Source organism: Vanellus vanellus (assembly GCF_965231255.1).
Source record: "Vanellus vanellus genome assembly, chromosome: 1".
Lineage (NCBI taxonomy): Eukaryota > Metazoa > Chordata > Aves > Charadriiformes > Charadriidae > Vanellus > Vanellus vanellus.
Genome location: NC_138905.1, coordinates 14685031 through 14700947, shown reverse-complemented (window position 1 = coordinate 14700947; position 15917 = coordinate 14685031). Strand labels below are relative to the sequence as shown.

General features: G+C 49.9%; 1 protein-coding gene across 1 annotated transcript in view; it reads left to right on the top strand.

Annotated features, from left to right (window-relative positions):
• Window positions 1-3507: 3507 nt before the first annotated feature.
• Window positions 3508-15917, top strand: part of RELN (reelin) — a gene marked incomplete at its 5' end in the record, with an annotated part of 296306 nt that continues 283896 nt past the window's right edge. The window contains one exon of the mRNA XM_082479306.1: window positions 3508-3736. Within this exon, the coding sequence (XP_082335432.1) occupies window positions 3508-3736 (229 nt within the window). The remainder of the gene's footprint in view (window positions 3737-15917) is intronic.

The following is a 15917-nucleotide window of genomic DNA, read 5'->3' as shown; positions in this document are numbered from 1 at the left end:
GTGGGAGGCTTCCTCCTTGCCTGGCCATGCTGGAGGCTGCAGGGATGCAGGGGCAGGGGACGAGCAGGGAGCACTGGTGCTCCTGATCGTCACAAAATCTTTCAAACCAGGTGAGGTTTGGGGTGAGTTATGGGTAAATTGTGCTCGTATGAGTGAGATTACGCTGGAACTGGGACCGGGAAGAAATTTTCCTTTAGGCAAAGACTGTCAGGGACTCAGGGACTGGAAGCTGCTTTTTCTTCCTTCCCTCTGATGCATGGGGCTTGGCCACAGCCTCGGCTCCCTGCAAACATACTCAGCAAATGTCTCCCTGCTGTTGTAGGGACATGCAAAATTGTGGGGTTTGTGGTTTTCACGGTACCCTGGGTCCCCTTGTTTTGCTGAGGGGCACCATTAGGACTGCTCTTCTAGGCAAAAGTGAGCCTGAAACACGCAGGACAGTTTTGGGAAGCACTTTTTGACCTAGATGGGGTAGGGGCCAGGACGGCAGGTATCCTGCCTGGACTAAATGTCTGTTACGCTATTGCTGGTGGGTGAAGGAAACAGAGTTTGAGGTCCTAAATGGTCCCTTTGAGTCCTCTCTCCCAGCACATTAGTGATCTGGGGTCTCTGCTGGATTCCCTCATCGACAGAGCCCAGGTGAGATGGCAGGCTGTGACCGTGGGACTTCCCCGCCTCGCTCTATGAAGAGGTTAGAGGTCTTGTGAAAGAGTAAGAAGCAAAGGAGGCGAGAGAGAGAGAGGCATAAGATAAAGAAATGGAGGAAGGAGGTGACTAAGGGGAGGCACAAGGCCGCCAAGCGGAGATGTTACCTTTTTCGCTTTCCTTTACTGAATGGCCCCTCATTGGTAAGTGACACACAGAGCTTGCAGAGGAAAGGGGTGGGCTGGCTTTCCACGGGGAAAGGGGTGGGCTGGCTGCAGTAACAGTCCTGACTGCTCTGGATACTAAGCAGCTGGAAACAAAGAAAATTGCCTAAAATTCATCAGCCTAAATTCACTGCTAAATTCATCACCCTATCCAAATCCCAGTGACTTCAGGGAGCACTAGCCCGAGCCCCCAAATCTGTTGGCAGATTAGCTAGCCCCCGACTCCCAAACTTATTTAGGGAAATATCTCTTTGAGAAAAAAAAAAAAAAGAAGAAAATGCATTACTGGCAACTGGTAAAGCGGCACCTCAGCAGAGGCAGCTGGCATCCCTTCCTCCTGCGGCAGTGGGACCCCATCACCCCCTTCCTCTTCCACCTTCTTTTTTACAAAATAAGGAAGTTGGCTATGTCTGGCAGCCCCCCCAAAATGACTGGCTGACTTTCCACAGATGCTGGGCAGAGGGGGCATGAGCTGAGGTGCGTTTGCTCAGCCGCAGCCCCTCCGGCATGGCCCGGCCTCGCTGGCAAGCTCTGGGTAGAGGGAAGCGGGAGTGCACGAGGGAGAACACATCCCGTCGGCAGCGGTTTCACCAGAAAGCCCGCACAGCTTTTGCCTGTACGAGATTTTGGCACAAGAAAATTATAGTATTAGTCCGTAACTTTTACAAGCATTGAAATTTATGGAGGAAGCACAGATGTTAAAAAAAAACAAACACCAAAACAAACAAATACCCAAAGCTGAAAAATAAATAACTCAGCTAAAAAGGAAGTCCCAGAGCCAGATTGACTCCTCGGCGGCGGCTGCTGCAGAGCTCAGTCTCCATGGCAGTGGCCCGGGATGCCTGGCAGCCAGAGCGACGGTGGGAGCTGCCCCATCTCCTATGCCACGCACCGCCAGTCTCTTTCGTCCTTACAGCAGGATCATGTCGCAGCGCGTTTCTCCATCCAAGCCAACGAGGGACGTGGCCTCGCTCCATCCCCAGTGAGGCACAACCCAGTGAGATGGGAAACTGCAGCAATGTTTTGCCGGTGGCGGTGAACTCGGGCTCAGTGCAGAGCCAGCGGAAAAGGGAGGTCGGGCAGATGGCGAGGATGTCCCCCGGGCCACTGTGCGCGGGCGCTCCGTCAGCTGGGTGGGAGGTGGGCCAGCGAAGCAGCCTGCACGGACGTAGGGCAGCTGCGTGGTGCCATCCATGTGGCTCGCGCCTCCATGGAGGGAACCTTTCCCTCTGGCACTGAAACCAATCCAGGAGGGAGCCCCTGGACCATGCCCATTTTGCACTTCAAAAATGCTGGCAGGTAGGCTCTCCGTTCCAATTACATCATGTCACTACCACTCACCCGGGCTGTCTCTGGGCATTGGTTGGGATCCAGGAGCAGCGTGGTGGATGCTTTAAACACTGGTAGATTTGCTTCCCTCTCCTGATGCTGTGGTCCCTCTGCCAGTCCTGCTTTGTTAAAAATGTATGTTTTTATGAATTATTCTACTTGCCAGTGTTTCATGTTCAGCTGCTCATTCCCCTCGTGGCCCCTGCTGGGTTTGTTCCTCTTCCTGGAATGAGGGGCCCGGGCACACACACTCTTGGGGAGCTGAACCCCCCCCCTAGGGACCTGCTCTCCACTGGCCTCCCTGAGCTGCAGGACCCACCTCCATGTGTCTGTGTGTATCATTTTGAAGATGGTAGTGGAGAAGGTTTAAGTAAAAACCTCACTTTTCTCCAGCAGTGGGTGCAGGTACAGCAGAGGCAGGGCTGGGGCAGGGGCAGAGGCAGAGGGGCAGGGGCTGGGGCTGACGGGTAGGGGTGAAAGGACAGGGGCTGGGGCAGGTGCACAGGGGCTGAGACAGAGGGACAACGACAGACGGACAGGGCAAAAGGACAGGGGCTGAAGCAGAGGGATAGAAGGATGAGGCAGAAGGAGGGATAGAGGGATAGAAGCAGAGAGACAAGGGTGGGGACCGGGGCACAGGGACACGGGAGCAAGGAGGGAGCAGGGACAGGGGACTCAGGTGTCGGGGTGGGGACCAGGGGCAGGGACAGGGGCCGGGGCAGTGGCAGGGGCTGGGACGCGGGAGCAGAGACGAGGGCAGAAGCTGGGGCGGGGACGCGGGGACAGGGGCAGGGACGCGGCAGGGGCAGGGACCTGGAGGCAGACAAAGGGCGGGCAGCAGAGCCCAGCTCGCAGCCCGCGTCCCCGCAGCGGCAGCACCGCACACCGGCGCGCAGAGCCAGGAGCGGGAGGAGCGGGCGGCGGCGGAGGAGGCGGAGGAGGAGGAGGAGAAGGAGGAGGAGGGGAGGGACCTTCCCCTCCCTCCCACCCCGACACCGGGGGAAATAAATTATTCCCAGCCCTCGCACTCCCAGCTCCGTGCCCCGCACCCCGGCAGCGGCAGGCGGGGACGGTGCAGCCTTCAGCGGGCGCGGAGGGGCCGCCCCTGCCCGCGCCGCGCTCCTCTCCGCTCCGCGCCCCGCTGCCCGCCGCCCCACCAACTCCCGCGGGCCGCGGCGGGGGGCAGCGCCCGCCCCGTCCCGTCCCGTCCCGTCCCCTCCCGTCCCGCCCCGTCCCGAGCGGAGCGGAGCGGCGCGGCGCGGCGGCCCCGCCGTGCCCTGGATGCCCCAGCGGCGCCGGCGGCAGCAGCATGGAGCGGCGGCGGGGCGTCCCCGGGGGCTGGCCCTGCCTGCTGGCCGCCCTGGGTGCCCTGCTGGCGGCGGGCCGGGCGGCCGCCCCCCGCGCCCGCTTCTCGCCCTTCTTCTTCCTCTGCACCCACCACGGCGAGCTGGAGGGCGACGGCGAGCAGGGCGAGGTGCTCATCGCCCTCCACATCGCGGGCAGCCCCGCCGCCTACGTGCCCGGCCAGGAGTACCACGGTAGGTGGAGGCGCCCGCCGTGCTCGGCGCTGCGCGTCCCTCGGCGGCGGCCCCGGGGGGGCGGTGGGAGGGGTGGTCCCGCACCGCGCAGCAGCACCTCGGCCCCGCAGCCGCGCAGGGGAGGAGGGGGCTTGGGGTGGTGGTGGGCAGGGAAATGGGCGGTAGTGTGCCGGTCAGCCCCGGCGAGGGGCTCCTCGGGGTTCCCCCGCTCTGGGGGACTGTCTTCACCTGCCCCGGCCGCCTCTGCCCCCGGGGGGAAGGCACCGACGCCACCGGCTCCGGCGCGGCGCCGCTTCGCCCTGTCCCGGCGCGGCCCCTGCGGGACGCAGCCCGGAGGCAGAGGGAATTCCCAGTCCCCTCTCCCTAACCGGCCCAGGGCCGCATCCAGAACCTCCGAAGTTGCTGGAAGTCCGTCCCTTTCCCACTTCGGTGGCGTTCGGACCCGGTTCTCACTCAGCGCATCGCCCTTTCCTCGGTGGCTGTGCGGTGCCGCAGCTGGCGGCTGCCACTCGCGGGTCGCCAAAATGTGTCCTGGCAAAGACCAGGGACCCCCCCGCAGCGCAGCCCGGGCCGGGGCAGCCGCCCTGTTGCTCCCCGCGGAGGGGACGCGGGAGCCACGGGCGAGAGCGGTGGGTCGGGCACTCGCAGGTGGCTTCGAAGATGGAAGGTCGTGCCCAGAAATAATAAAACATCCGCTTTTTGTAAACGCCCAGGCTGAGGAGAATTAAACAGAGCAGGCAAAGTTGGTCACGCAAGTAGGGTCTTGACCTTCCTGATGTCCTGGGTGAGGGGCACAGCCCAGCGCTGGCCGCGGCCTCGCAGGCAGGTACGCCGCTGCCTGCTGGGGAAAGCTGCTGTCGGCTGCAGAGTGCCCCCGTAAACCCCAACTGTGTTGTTCGACAGCCTTATCGCCGTTTCTCTCTATAGAAAACTTTCCCGTGTGAAACATCTCTTAATTCATAACCGTGGAAGACGGCTTAAAGGTATATTCGCTCATCCTTCTCTCTTTGTGTCGGCGTGAGGTTTTGCAGTGCTGCAGAATAACTGCTAATTCTGCAGTAAGCGTTAAAAAGTCAGGACAATTAAAAATAAATATTTATTTAAAACACCTTGCTCAGAAGCAGATACTGTGTAATGGTCCCTGGCTAAAGATGGAGTTGAACTTCTGACTCCGATATATTCCAGCTCAGAATTTAAGTTTTAGGGAAATCACAGAATCGTTGAGTCACGTGTATATTCTAATTGAATTTTTAATTGTAAAGACAGAAGAAACAAATACATCAAATATTCATTTTCACAAGATCTAAGGGGTCCTGAAGTTTTTGTCTTTAACAGTATAGTTTTACCAAATTCAGATGAAAGTTTTGTTTTTGAAATATTGGTGTCCTTTTTAACAAACCACATATGTAAATTATATGACTTCACCAGGTTCAGGTTTTCCTTTGACCCCCGTATCTTCCAGCCTCAGGTCCGTTAGATTGCATTCAACCTGCTGAACCACAAATGTGCAGAGGGAAAAAAGAAGCTGGAATTTCCATCTTGCCCAATTTTAAATGCTGGATTTTTCAAAAATAGGGTGCAAACACGTAAATGACAGAATCGCCCCCTTCCCTCGCTGCTGCTGTGTTTTCGAGCCTCCAACCGGTGTTTAAGCCCCGTTGCTGGTGCGGGGAGAGGGGTCTGTGGCGGGTGCGGCAGGGTTGCGGGCAGGGCTGCGGGCAGGGGTCCCCGGCTGTCCCTGCCCCGCAGGGTGAGGAGCAGGGGTGGCTGTGCTTCTCCGGGGATGCTCTTCTGCTTCTTGCCCTTTTAAAAGGGTTTTTGAATTTTCAAAGATCACCTTGCAGAGAAACGCCCCAGCTGCGCTCCAGACCTTTTTCAGGTGGGCAAGAGTGGATTTCCCGTCGCTGTTTTGCATCTGACAGAGCAAAACGCGGCGGCTTTGAATATACCTCTGTGCCTCTTTTTTTTTTTTTTTCTTTTTTTAACCCAGCCGCACTCACGGGGCGCCCGGAGCTTTGCGGAGCCGCTGCTGCTCCTGCGCCCCGCCTGCGCGCCGCTCCCCCGGCCCTGCGCGCCCCCGCGCAGCCGCCCCGCGCTTCTCCCCGCGGCCAACCCCCGCTAAGGGCCCCGGGAGGGTCGGTACGGTGCTGGCGGGGGCATCTTCCCCGGTGGTTCCCTTAGTCCCGCTGCCCGTCCGAAATTCGCACGGTGACTGCGCTTTCCCGTCTGGAGCAGTCGGTGCCGGTGTTGCGCCGCCCTCGGGGTGGCCACTGCCAACATGTGCCCCGGGGGCTGCAGCCAAAGCGTGTCAGGGTGGTCTTTTAGAGCCACCGTATTAAGAGAGAATAAATAAATTGGACGCGTTCAAAGCATCACGCTCATTCTTACAAACACAGAAAAAAAAAGTCCGCAGACTGAACTTGAAAAGTAATTTTTTTTGCACAGCGCAAGATGTAGGTACGCCCCGGTGTGAGCCAGCCTCCTATCTCATTTCTAACTTGCAATGGTAATTTTTTTTCCCCCAATTTTGTGCACTGATTAAACACTTAACCTGTGCCAAACCAAGGCAAAAAGCACTGTCTCTTTGCTATGCACAGCGCAGCAGACGTATCTTTGAGCTGAGCACACTTAGTTTTTCTGAAATATCTCATTTGAATATTTTTAAATATAACAATTATCAATGTTAAATATAGCACAAGAAAAAAACCAAAGTATACAATCTGAAGAAATAATTTGAAGCAATCTGGGCTTTTATATAGTGCAGTTTAATGTTACTAGAAAATGCCAGTCTGCACTGGTTGGGCTTTTATCATTTAAAAATCAAACTTTAGAGGCGGTCTTGTGGGGACACAGAGGTGGAGTTTTGAGATGCGGTACAGAAGCACAAGACAAAGGGAGATTTGCATGTGTCCAATGCAAATTCCCCTGCTCAGAGAGAATATTAAAATATACTGCTTCGACTCTTTGCAAGTTCCAATGAGGTCCCGCTTTACACTTACTGCCCCTTCATTCAACAGGGACAGGTGACAACAGCATCCAAGAGCACTGAGTTCAAAGAGGAGTGAATTGGATGAAACCACATGCCAAGGGCTGGATGAGAAAAAATTCTCATTAAAAAAAGACCAGCCAACGACTTTTTGTTAATTTGCTTAGATACTCTGCAGCCAGTGGAGCTGTGACACCAGTCCCTTGCGCTGCCCCGCACCCCCGGAGGGGAACAGTGTCTGGGGCAGAAGCCACTTGCCTGGGAACCAGGCAAGCACAGGAGCTTCTGCAAGTGGCTTCTCTGACACACTGAATCCAGCACTTCATTTCCCTGTGCTTCTGAATTTCATAAGTAAAATGAAGGCAATAATATTCCCTACTTTGCATAGTTAAATTAGATACTTTGGGATTTAGCACTTCTCCCCTAACCCTTAAAAATACTCCAGATTTGGCCCTATTCCTGCAATCAGTAAATATTTAAAAAAACATTCACTGATTGAATAGGACCAGACCTACACTGCATATAAATATGCTCTTTTATATACAGCACTGACTTGATAAATGGGTAAACAATTTTATTACCTTTGGCAGACTTTTATTCCTCGAATTAGCTTATTTCAAATTTAATTAAGTCCTTGAACTGGCAAAGCACTTAAGCGCTTTCTCAAATGCAAACTGACAAAGTGTGCACCGGTTTAATGTAGGCACCTGCTCAGCTTCCTTCCAGCCAAGTGGTGGTCGTGTGTTTGGAGAGCTGCATCAGGGCCCGCTTGTCTTGCTCGGAGCTTTGCTGTCAGATAGCAGTGATCCTTGTTTGTTTTTCTCCCAGGCCTTCCACTGTAGTCTGCAGAGCAGAATATAATTTCTTCAGGAAAAATAAACAAAACAACCCAAGAACAGTATTTATTGAAATTTTTTATACAAGTTCTTTTGGGTTGATTTCCAGTCTGTGGTCAATTTTGATTATCCACGTCAACTCACCTTCAGTGCTGAGAGCACGTACCATCATTTATGGGCAGATAAGTACATTGGAAATGAATGAAGAAAAAAGGATACACTTGACTGAATATTGAGTCTTTGCTGCCCTTAATCACAGAAACCTAAAAATGAACAGTCGGATTTGTAACATTTAAAAAATACAAATGGTTTACCTTTACACTGTATTTTTTCTTATCCCTTAAATTTTTTTTTACTGTCACTGTGAACAGTGCCTTTTTCCCAAGGTTTCAAATTTAGACCTTTTAGGAACAACTTTGAACTGTTTTCCCATGATTGATATTAAAACTCATAATTCTGCCCTTAAAATAGTTTTCTTTAATGAGACTTGAGTTTCTATTTCACTCTCCATTGTTCCTTTTTTTTTTTTTTTTTCCAGAACGGATTAACCTTCAGTCTCCAAATGTTATCAGTTTCCATCAATGACTGTTACTATTCTTAGATATACAGTATATTGTCTGGAACCGTTGCTTTGATAGGTTGTAAAAAAAAGTTTTCAACTATTTTAAGTGGTAGTTGTGCACTCTTTCAGCACTGATAAAAAGTTGTTTAAAGTCTGGCCAATTCCACCTTTGTTATTAACCGCTGTATTTAAGAAATACAGATTGTGACTTAATATCTGTTTCCATCAGGTTTACCTACATTTCTGATACCCACTTGATCTGGTGGGTATTTTCATTGTAAATTCTTATTGTTCAGATTATTAAAAAATAAAAATGTGTTGGAGCTCAAAGTGAGGGAGGGGAAGAGAGAAAATAACTGGAGACTAAGTAGTGATGCTGCTTGAGGTATAAACAGGATTGTGACTGAGTTGCAGAAACTCAGTTATGGATACTTTCTCTACCAGTTATGCCAAAGTGTAGAAAGCTTTTTGTGAGCAGGTAGAAGTAAAGAGTGCGCAGTAGGCGATGGTGCATTGGTAACAGAAGAGCAGATTTCGGTCCATGTTTTCCAGCATCAGCCTGAGAAACAGGTCAGCTTCTTCAGTCTTTTGCAGGATATTCCCTCAAAACCTTTCTCTCGTCTACTTACACCCTCCTCTGATCTTTGGAAGAAGGGAGACTTCCCTCGTTTCTTTCTTTTAAATTAGAGAGGTGTGTAGAAATTTTAGTTCCTGGGAATCCAGTTAGCTCCAGGAATTAGTCTGCAAATCTTAAGGGACACTTAAATTAAACACACGAGTCTGGCAATCGGGAGCAGTGGAGAGGGAGTTATTGAGAAGGGGGAAACCCCTTGGTCTCTAAGTCTCGTCTTTCCTCTGAGGTCCTTAGCAATATCCTGCAGCTGCATAAGGGTTTTGTAGCACGTAACAATTGTATCTGGGGTCAGCATTTACTAAAAATGTCCTCACCCTCCAAAGCCCCCAGAGTGCACCCTGGCTGTGACTGTTGTATTTAGGATTTTCTTGCATAAACCGAATTTTGCAAAAGCAAGGCTCATTTCTGAGTACTGGGGCCTGTTCTTTAGACGGTCTGTAGTTTGAATTTGTCATATCTGAGCCGTACTCTAGTATGTTTTGGGGTGAACGTGGGTTTCTAAATCTTGATGTTGGCTAATGGATTGTCTGTATTTCTGAAGCTCTTGTCTGGTCCCAGAGTTCACGTAGCCAGTCTTTGCAAATTTTTAAAAGTTGTGCTTTTAAAATCTCTTGACCAGAGACTGATGAAGGATGCCAACCTTAAAAGAAAAAGGTAGGCAAGGTCACAGCTGGCAGCCTCTTACAAACCGTGTTTCACTAGGGAAGAAGTTAAATTTTAATGGCTTCGGCTGTCATCGCTCTAATTCGCGAGCCAGATCAGCAGTCAGCAGATGGCTCAGCCATGGATGTGGTCAGGCATGGGATTGATGAAAGGAGGTAGAAGGTCCACAAAGGCCTAAATGAGCCTTTCTTGCAAATTTGCAGAAGAGATGTAATCTCTGGTTAAATCCTTTCTCCCCCCCATCAGGGGGCTGCTTCCCCCCCGCAAAGGGGACTTGATTGCCCCAAATAACAGAAATCAAAGTCAGCACGGCGTGCCGGCGTGACCCACATTTGCCAGGTGACATCTGACTGTAGGACAGAAACGGCATTGTTGGTGTTACTGGTCCGCGTAGGGCAGACTGCGCTGGGCATGTCTGTATACATTAAAAACGTGGGCTCTGCCTCAGTGAGTCCGCCGTCCGAGGCCAGAGCGCGGTGTGGGGGCTGGCGCGTGGCCACCGACCTTTCCCACAGCATGTCGCCCAGCGTTGAAGTCCAGGAAGAAAAGAAGCCAATAAATGGTGAAAGGGTGCAAAAATACTGTTTTTAGTGGGGATATTGCTCGCATTTTCTGCTTTCTGCGTTTAAAGGAGATATTTTTTAATATGTATAATTCATCTGCGGAATTCGTTGCTAAAATCTGTCCATACTAACAGCTTTTAAGCAGAAACAAAAAAATTCTTGTAAATAATTAATAGTTGTAATTAGATATCAATAGTTATATATGAAACAAGGTATAAACCTTGTGCTTCAAGACCTAAGGTGACCAATAAATGGTTTATAAGTAGGTTACTGTGCCATGGTGGCAGGTAGTACGTTTCTCTAATGTTTCCCGCATTGATTATTCCACCAAACCTGTGTTGGTTCATTAGGTAGAACAGGGCGAGACTGTCAGACCGGCGGCATTTCTCATTTTCCTTATTGTTCCCTTGGTCTGGATTTTTGAAGGCCACTGCTTTTGAAATACTGTAGCACTTTATTGTAGTACAGTACCGCACTATTTGCATATTGACGGGTTGTAGCATGATTTTCAGCCTGATAATAGCCGTGGTGATACAGCCGAGATGGATTCAGATGCAATCGTTATTTGCTTTGTGTGTCTCATGCCCTACAGCTGTGGTTTAGATTTGTCATGAGCGTTTGCTGCATGGAGAGGGAAGGAAACGGCACTGTCCTACCTCTGAGAATAAGCAACCTTTCATACCGGCCCTTGTTATGAGAATTTCAATAGTCTCTGATGAAAGGTTCAGTCTTTTTAACATGCTTCCTTTCTTTGTGTTAACATTTCCTGCCTTTTCATCGGCCCTGAAAGGTGCAGAGAGCGCAAATGTGTGTCTGGAATATTTGTGTAATTCCCACTTTTTTGCTTCCCCCAGTTGTGACTAGCCTCTGGGATGAACATTGGACAAACTCTGACAGCGCAACTTTTAACATCTGTCAAAGCCCAAGAACAGATTGCTTGTGGAAAAGACCTTCCCAGTTTGTCAGACGATGCCTTCTTGTTAGGCGGTCTTCCTCCACTCTCCCTCCCCTCAGGTTGCTCCTGGAAAATGAGAGTCATGCAGCGTGTCGTGCAGTTCGCGTGTCCCAGGCGGGGCTGTGCCGACAAACAGTGGCATCACGGAGGCAGAGATCCCCCTGGTCCATGCCCTTGGGACCTTCTTCTCCTGGGTCCCTCCCCAGGCACAGACGCCTCCCACGGGTGACATACTTTTTACTCTTTTTCTTAAGGAAAGAGCAGGGTCATGGAGGTGGGTTTTTTTAAAGACTTCGTATTGTTTTAATGTATCTCTCACTAAGCGTTTGCCTTAAATAAGGCAATGCCAGGGAGGCGTATGTCCTGCTCATAGAGAGAGAACCCGGGTTTGTGAGGGGCATTAGGGTTTGCACCCATTTATTCCACAGTCCAGGACCAGCCATTACTCTGTCCTTCTACAGCTGGAGAGGTTCTGGCTGGGACTGGAGATGGCACTCAACAGCCGGGCATGAGGCCATGGGCTCCCTGCCATCGTCTCCGGCAACCGTCTGGAGCAGCTGATGCCTTCTGGCCACCACAGCGTTTCCTGGGCAGCTGGGTTCAGCTTAGCTTCAGGCAGAGGTGCCTGTGGGCTCGTTCTTCGTCTCACTGGCCACAGTATCACCTGTGTCACTCCAGACTCCCTTTGGTGGAGTTGGTGGTTATTCACCCTGCTTCCAGCATGGCTTTATGTTTGGAGAGACTGGTTGGTGTATGTGGTTTTTGCATGAAGGTAGTTGTCTCCACAAGGCTCCCAGAACCCTCTGCTCCTCTCCCTCTGCCCTGGTGGGATCCTTGGTCTTCCCGGGGAGTCAGGACGTCCCTTACTGCTACCCTGTAGTGTTTCCTTGCCAGCTCTTGTAGGCAATGCCTGTTCTGTGAACGTTCCGGTCTGGAAACCAGGAGGTGTCTGGAGGGACTGGACAGGAGTGGGGATACTCGACACAAGTGGTCTGTGAAAGTTGCAGAGGAGCACGTGAAGAGTTCAGATACTTTCGCAAAGGCTTTTATTGCACAGTGGAGGCTGTTTTTTGCAGTCTTTGTAAGGTCCTTCTTGCCACATTTCTTCATCCTGGGAACAAAACAGAGGAGGTTGTCCCCTGCTCCTCTCTAGGCACTTTGATATTAATATTGGTTGTGAGAGTTTCAGAAGTGTCTCCTCGGGGGGTGAAATCAATGGCTCTTTTCCAGCCTGTGTCTGTTGAAGTTCAACCTGCAAGAGCCTTGAGTGACAGCAGGTGACAAATTCATCTCCCTACAGGTGCAAGCTTTATCCTACACTACCCTCAGTTTTTTTAAAAAACCCTTCTTTCAGACTTCTACATTGACCTTCTTCCTAAAATTGTGTGTGCTGCAGGTTTGTCTCCGAACTGTGGAAGTGCTTCAGTGCCATGTCCAAGTGCTGCCCCAGTTTCCCATGTCCTGGGGTGACAAACACCGTGGGGCACATCCAGCTCCGCAGTGGCGCTGGTGCTCCCCACAGATCCTCTCTGGGGGGATGCCTTGCCCCGCTCCCCGAGAGGGAGGTGGTGTACCAACCTGGGGGACAGCATGTCCTCACCTCCCCACCTGAGGGGCCGGGTGCCAGCAGGGGAAGACATCACATGGATGGTGGCCCTGCATGCCTCCAGCCCCTCCTCTCCTCCCCTTCTGCTATCTGCCTACTCAGAGGAGGGAGCAGTTTCAGGGGAAAGTTCAGAGTATTTGATTGAGATGCCCGGAGTAAAATTTGATTTAGGTTTGGTGGATGAGAAGTCGTATTAATAAGCCCAGGCTTCTGGGTGTAGGGGTTCACTAGGTGTTGGAAATATTTGTGAAGCCATGTGTGAAACTACCGCTGTGTCTGTTCCTGAGGCAGAAGCCTTAGGGCGTGCAGACATGCAGGGTGGTCACTGGTTTCTCTCTTTGGTTTTGCAAGATACAGCGTAGGGGGAACTAGTAGTGCCCTTTCTTTTCTTCAGCAGGGTGAGCAGTTTTACCATCAGAGATGGGGCTGAAGATTTGTGTGTGTTTCCCTGAATGGCATCTCTCGTACACACAATTGTAGTCGCTCGTTTCCCACAGGAGGCAGAGCTGCACGCATCAGGCTGCGGATATTGAGTTATAAACCAGACCGAGACAAAATGCTAAGAGCACTTACACCACACTTAGCAAAATTATGATTTCCTCAGATTAGCCAGAATTATTTATTCCTTCCCGTGCCTGCTTGAAGGATAGTTTTGTAAATAAATGGGTATGACCTGACAGAGCTGAAAGACAAGAAGAGGGTCTACCTGCCAACCCAAGCTCTGGCTGTGGCTGTGTCTCCTACTGTCCGGCTCATCGTTCCTTGCTGCCGTGGGCGGTCAGACACTAGCACCCCATCCTTTGTCCCCCTCCAGCGCCTGGCCATCATGTGGCTGTACACAGAGCAGTCCAGCGGCTGAAAAGCACGCAGCTTAAGGGGCCTCTTTCCATACCCCCCAATGTCATTCTTGAGAGTGCAGTTAGATGATCAAAAGTTGGCAAAGGAGCAAAACCACGGGTTGTACAGGGAAATCTATCAAGCAAACTCCTTTCATGCACAGGCGTGCATCTGGGAGCAAGTACTGTTTTCCCCTCCTCATCCTGCCACTTCGCATCCACAGGTGGGGTTTGAAGGGGTTTGCGTGTTGGCTGTCCATGGGTAGTGTATGTAGGATGCTCCCTGGGAACGTATGGGGAGACTGTGAAAGTGGACGATCTGTCCATATGCTGTGCATGTTGTAGCGGAAAGGAAGGAAGGAAAAGGGAAAAGAGAGAGCACACAACACTCGTTGGCCAGAGAAGACTTAGAGAAATCTGGGAATATTCTTCTCTCTGTGGCTGACAGGTACTTTGTGGCCACAGCATTCAACATGTCTGGTAGAATATTCTTAAATGAGTTAACAAGGACACAGAAAATCTGCTTTCCTGTGTAAGGCTGACCGTGCTGTTGCAGAGGAATACTTCATGGCAGAGCTGGGTCTGCCCGTGCGGATCCTGCACGGGGAAGCTCCTCCCATGCTAGAAATGAAAGCCATGAGTAGGTGATCGGCCTTTTTAACATCTGAAAACAGCAGCATGACCCTCTGTGGCCCCTCTTCGTGTCAGGCCCTGGGATGTGAGAAGTCATCCATCACGTCATGGGGCTTGGCAAGGTCTCTGCCATTTGCCTTCCACTTTTCCCACTGCTCCCCAGGACAATACAATAGATAGGAAAGAACAAGAAATATAGATAATATTTATCTTTCTGGCTGAACAAGCTGTAGTTTCCAGGCCACAATAACCTTCCAGTGTTCCTATCTCACAGGGGAAATGCGCTGCTAGAAAAAAACAACCCTTCTTCCAGAATTAGACACATTCGTCTGGACACGGGATGAAATGATTATCGATACCAAGAACTGCAGAGAGAAACAAAACAGCACAACTGGCCAGGCAAAGATCCTGGTTTAACAAAGAGCAGTTTGTGGGAATGCCAGGTATCAAAGAGTCAGTACTATAAAGTGCTGTAAAAAAAAAATCCTAGTATGTTTGAAAAAAAAAGGATCTCTGGCTCAACTCCAGCATTAAACATTTCGGTAGAGCAATTCTTCTGACTCGGGCCCAAAAAGACTGTAGCCTTCCGAACCTCATTCTGGTTAGTATGAAGATCAACAACCTCTGGCAAATATTTTTGTGCTTTCCAATTATTATAGTTGATTTGCTGATGACTGATGCCCTGTCAGATAGGTTTTCAAGTGGATAGTATTCTTGCGTGAGACATTAGACTTTAGAACTGATTCAGCTGGACTTGCCATGTTTGAATTGAATTCATTTAAAATCTGGTTTTGCAACAATAAAACCTGATAATGTATTTGAGTAGAATTTGGGAAATGTTTTAATGGCAAGTGAGGGAAGTGAAGCATTTGAAATATATTACTGATATTTTCAAAACATAGTTTTGATTTTTGTTTTGGAAAAGTATCATAATTGTGAAACTGACTGGAAAAGAAATAAAAAGAAGTTAGCTGCATAATCAGAAAATGAAATGAGACTTTTCTGCTTGAACAAAATTCTTTATCTAATTTTTTTGGGTTCATTGAAGATTTTCATATTGACCTAACTGATATTTTAATTTATTTTTTTGTGCGAAACCCCTCAGTACTTCTCCTTTTATGCTAACCCAAGCTGATCTCTTTTTCTTTCTTTTTCTTTTCATTTTGGTCACTGAACCAAAAATCGAACAGTTCTGCTTCTGACAAGTTGACCATTTAATTTCCGGCCACTGAACAGATCTGATTCAGACAAGTAACCAGCACCACTCTCCTTGCGTTTGTTCCCAAAGTAAATTACAGAATAATCATCCGCTCTTTAAGGCACCCAAGTGCAATCGGTAGCAATACTTACATTTCCAAGGTAACAAACAGATGTTTTCTATGATACCTGCTGTTGCTATGTGGCTTCTGATGTGTATGTTGATCACATTTTCCTTTACATCTAGTCATTGTTCGGTTTTCTTTTTCAGCAGAAATCTTTTCCCTGATTCAGTGTTCGGTAAAAAAGGCTTAGAGGAGATCTGTCACTTGGCTCCTTCTGGATGTCTACAGTTAAAGGATATTTCCGCTTCCAAACTTGAAAACCTGTTGTAGTGCATCTATAGAATTGGCATTCATTTAACTTGACAAATAGGCCTTCATGTCTCTAAAATTATCTTTTTTCCAAGAAATAATATTTACAGGGCTGTCCACCTCAAACAGAAGTGAACTGCTCAGAGCAGACGTGGAAATTGGCTTTGAGAGATGCAGGTTTATTTCATTCAGGGAAACGATCCCCTAAGTTCTCCCTGGCCCCGCTTTTCTGACAACCTACAGTTAATGCGGTTACGGAGTATAATGGAGTTACAGCAGAGCTGTGGTGTTTGCAGACTTTGCCTCCACCAGCAGAGATGAAAAGGTGAGGGTTTG